This window comes from Cyprinodon variegatus, unplaced genomic scaffold (genome assembly GCF_000732505.1).
Source record: "Cyprinodon variegatus isolate N-32 unplaced genomic scaffold, C_variegatus-1.0 Scaffold672, whole genome shotgun sequence".
NCBI lineage: Eukaryota > Metazoa > Chordata > Actinopteri > Cyprinodontiformes > Cyprinodontidae > Cyprinodon > Cyprinodon variegatus.
In genome coordinates this window covers 106,464-110,177 of record NW_015151125.1, presented here as the reverse complement: position 1 = coordinate 110,177, position 3,714 = coordinate 106,464, and the positions used below count along the sequence as shown (strand labels likewise).

General features: G+C 42.3%; 1 protein-coding gene across 2 annotated transcripts in view; it reads left to right on the top strand.

Moving 5' to 3' along the window:
• Window positions 1–3,714, top strand: part of LOC107097098 (solute carrier family 12 member 5-like) — a 196,287-nt gene that overhangs the window by 188,807 nt on the left and 3,766 nt on the right. For both annotated transcript variants that reach the window (XM_015394098.1, XM_015394099.1), the window contains exons 22-25: window positions 1,706–1,831; window positions 2,390–2,583; window positions 2,741–2,755; window positions 2,937–3,070. In XM_015394098.1, coding sequence (XP_015249584.1) covers window positions 1,706–1,831; window positions 2,390–2,583; window positions 2,741–2,755; window positions 2,937–3,070 — 469 coding nt within the window. The remainder of the gene's footprint in view (window positions 1–1,705; window positions 1,832–2,389; window positions 2,584–2,740; window positions 2,756–2,936; window positions 3,071–3,714) is intronic.

The window sequence follows — 3,714 nt, the reverse complement described above, 5'->3', positions numbered from 1 at the left end:
CTGCCTTCCATAACAGGCTTTCAGCCAATTATAACAGCAAATTGTGACATTTCCCATCTACAAATGCACAAGGTGCTTCTCTGTGCTCCAATTTTAAACAAGAAATTTTCTCTATTTTAGCTAAAACTGAATAAATTGAGGTATCGACAGGTGAGTCCTCCAGCAAAGCCATGTTTGTTATGCCCCGGCAAGGCCCTTCTGACTGTCAACATTCCTACATGTCCCACCCCAAAAAACACTGCTGGCATGTCATTGGTCCAACTCGCTGGGTATTATGAAAAGGATGTATTAGCGGGGGTCTTGGGTCTTTCAAGATGGATTTGCTTTGAGACTGAAAACTCAGATCTCGCTACAATCCAGCTTGCAGTGCAAGGTTAGTTTAAAGTGAGAAAGGATGTAAAACTCCTGTCACACCTTGACGATTTAGACCAGCGTGTGCCTGACATACGAAAAATCTTGAAAAATACGCTGGCATACAATGGATAAGTTATGGGTAAATTTTGTAAAAGTTATGACATGGTGAAGTACACATCGACCTAAGGCAAGTACGTCGAGAAAGTTTAGAGCCTGCTTTAAAAATTTTCCAACGTATGCCAGCCTATGCTCATACGTGAGCCATAAGCTAAGTTATGTGATTGTTGACATACATTAAGTGTAAGTTACTCATAAGCCATAGCGTCTAGCTTATATAAAACGTATGGGTAACTTGTGCCTAACTTATGTGTAACTTATCAAGAACTTATCTCCAACCCATATCAACGCTTTTGATGTGTCCCAGACGACCACTGCAGATGATTCTAACTTACAGCTACCATATAATGGCATATTGGGGGCATTTTGTTATAAAAGGGGGTTCACAGGAGGAAACCATCAGTTCTCCTCCAGACTTCATTCCCATCATAGGGTGAGCGAGAAGGTGAGTGTGATGGATCCTCCCTGCGTTCACTACCGGGCATTATGCATAAGTTAGGCTGTCGTTGGACATAAGTTCTGGGCTCGTTAGGAATATGCTATGTATACGCCCAAAATTGAAAAAATACATAGAACATGCAGCGTATGCCAGCATTTTAGGAGATTCTGGGATGTCGGGCATACGCTGACTATATCGGCAAGGTGTGACAGGGCCCTGAAAAGGTTAAAGGGGTTTAAATGCTTTCTTTTTATTTTAACCAACGAGATTGTTTCGATAAATGAGAAGAGTATTGATATGTTTGAGCATAATATAAAGTAAAATGCAAGGAGATACCAACCTCATACCAGCTAGGATAGTCAGGCGCACTGGTGAAGTAGGGATTCTTTGATTGGCCCCATTTACCTTATAGTCATTGACTATGAACTCCTCTGTTTACCAATTTTAAAGCCAAATGTGAGGTTTTATGCTCACCAGCTGATTCCAAAAACAGCTCATCTAAAAACAAAGTGTCTGTAATTAGAATAAATCCAGACGCTACCATGTGGGGACTCATATAACCAAATGCCTGCAGATCTAAATGAATTCAAAAATGTAGTAGATTGCATCGGTCCACAAAAGGTCTCTACAGCAATAAACAACTAATAAGGTCATCCAGAAACAAGCTGTTAGATATTATACATGTAATGAAACGCAGTTGTGTGGTGCACCTCATTAGTGTAATAATGAAAACAAAGGAAAAGGGCATCTCCATTTATCACACCTCTTTTCTGTCTTTAATTTGTTTCTTCACAGATCCAGAGCATCACTGACTCGTCCCGTGGATCCATCCGCCGTAAGAACCCGGCCGCTGTGACCACCCAGCTGAGCGTGACCGAGGAACCGCCCGCCACCAGCAAAGAGGAGAAGCCTGAAGAGGAGGTGGGATCTGTTTTAACCAGGGAGCTTGTCTGACTTGGTTTTAGAGTCACATTCACCTGTGTGGTCACTGGTCACAGAAACTCAAGTGGGAAAACCACTAATCCTTTGTACAACATCATGAATAGAATAGTAAAAAGGAAACACAGATAAAAGCATTTGTTTATTATCCATAATGTAAAGTTGCAGGTACTATAGACTTAATGCCAGGAGCATGATTAAGCAAACAAGAATAACCTGACATTTTGGTTCATTACATCAGTGGAAATGCTTTGTTTTCTTTTAATCTGATCCAATATTTATCCCAGACGCCTTTTTTTATTTTATAAAGAGCCTGCAATGCTCAAACAAATAGGTAATGAACTAAATAACAATAAACAAACCTTTTTAATCCTCTTTCTCCTTCCTATTCTATCCTTCCTAACACTGTTGCTTTCTGTAACTTTACCTGCATTCCAACATTTCCATTTCCATATTTTAACGTGTACATAAATCCACATCCCTCATCTTTTTCCTCCCGTCTTATAGTCAAAGTCTTCCCCTGTGTCCCCCCCTCCTCAGGTCCAGCTCATCCATGACAACACCACCCCAGCCAGCCCTGCCACCCCGTCCACCACACTGACGCCTGGGGAGGAGGCACAGAGTCCCGGGGAGCAGATCCAGAGGACCTGGACGGAGAAGTGTGACGGAGAGGCAGCCAAGCCTCGTGGAGGGACCACACAAGAGGACATCAAAGACATCTTCAACATGAAGCCGTGAGTGCTCTGCAATGCTCAACCGACTATTAGTGTCAGCGAACCCTTTCATGTAGTTTTATTTAGAAAGCGTTTCCAGAGAGTTCTCCTTGGACACCTGTTGAGTTTGTTTTTGAGTGCAATCAACTTTTTTATTTCTCTTCTCGTGATGCTGCAGAGAGTGGGAGAACCTGTAAGTACTGAAGTCCTCGTGATCCTCATTTCATCAACCCACCTCTCATACTGATCAAGTCAGGCAAACGATAAGATGAGGATGTTATGGAAATAAGTGTGAATGTGCATTTGTCATCACCTCTGAGCATCCCATGATTCATTTTCAGTTTGGTTTCCTCTCACACTATGTCTCCTCTTAGGAACCAGTCTAACTTGAGGCGTATGCACACAGCGCTCCGGTTGAATGAAGTCATTCTTAAGAAGTCTTCAGAGGCCAAACTAGTCCTCCTGAACATGCCAGGGCCACCCAAGAACCGGACAGGTGACGAGAACTGTATCCTTTATTGGGCAGAACCAAAGGAGACTCCAACACGGCTCTCTAAAGTGAAACCTGAGACCATTTCATCGTCCCTGATTATTACACAAGAAGTGGAGCCAATTTGGGTACTTTAATAATTAGATCAAAAAGAATTACTGGTGTTTTAACAAACCTTGAAAACCTATATTAACCTTTTTTCATTCAGATTGATATGGGGCGACCAACATCCATTTGCTTTTACTCCACAGATTCAGGTGGATTTATTCAGTAATAGAACATCTAGGCTACACTAGCAGGAAACAGTCAACTTCAGATACTGGCCATTTCTCAATATGTGTACTTATGTGTTCTCATGTGCTTGTATGCTCGTGAAAGATCATCAGCCTCAGCCCCAGCACTGCTCTAACTCACAAGAACACAAGACCGAGAAGGGACAAAGTCCCCGGATGTTGTTTTTGCCCCTCCTTCTTTACTGAGTATGCGTCAGAGCAGACTTGTCTGTCTTTAAGATTCACAGCCGTCCCCCAGCATGCACCGCAGCACCAGCAGCTTCCAGAGGAGTGTTAACAGAGCTCAAAGTAGTGAGTTAAAATTTATCTTTCCTGTTGCTGTTGTTCTATATAAGTACGTTTTAAAGTAATTTGAAGCGAGAGCATCAT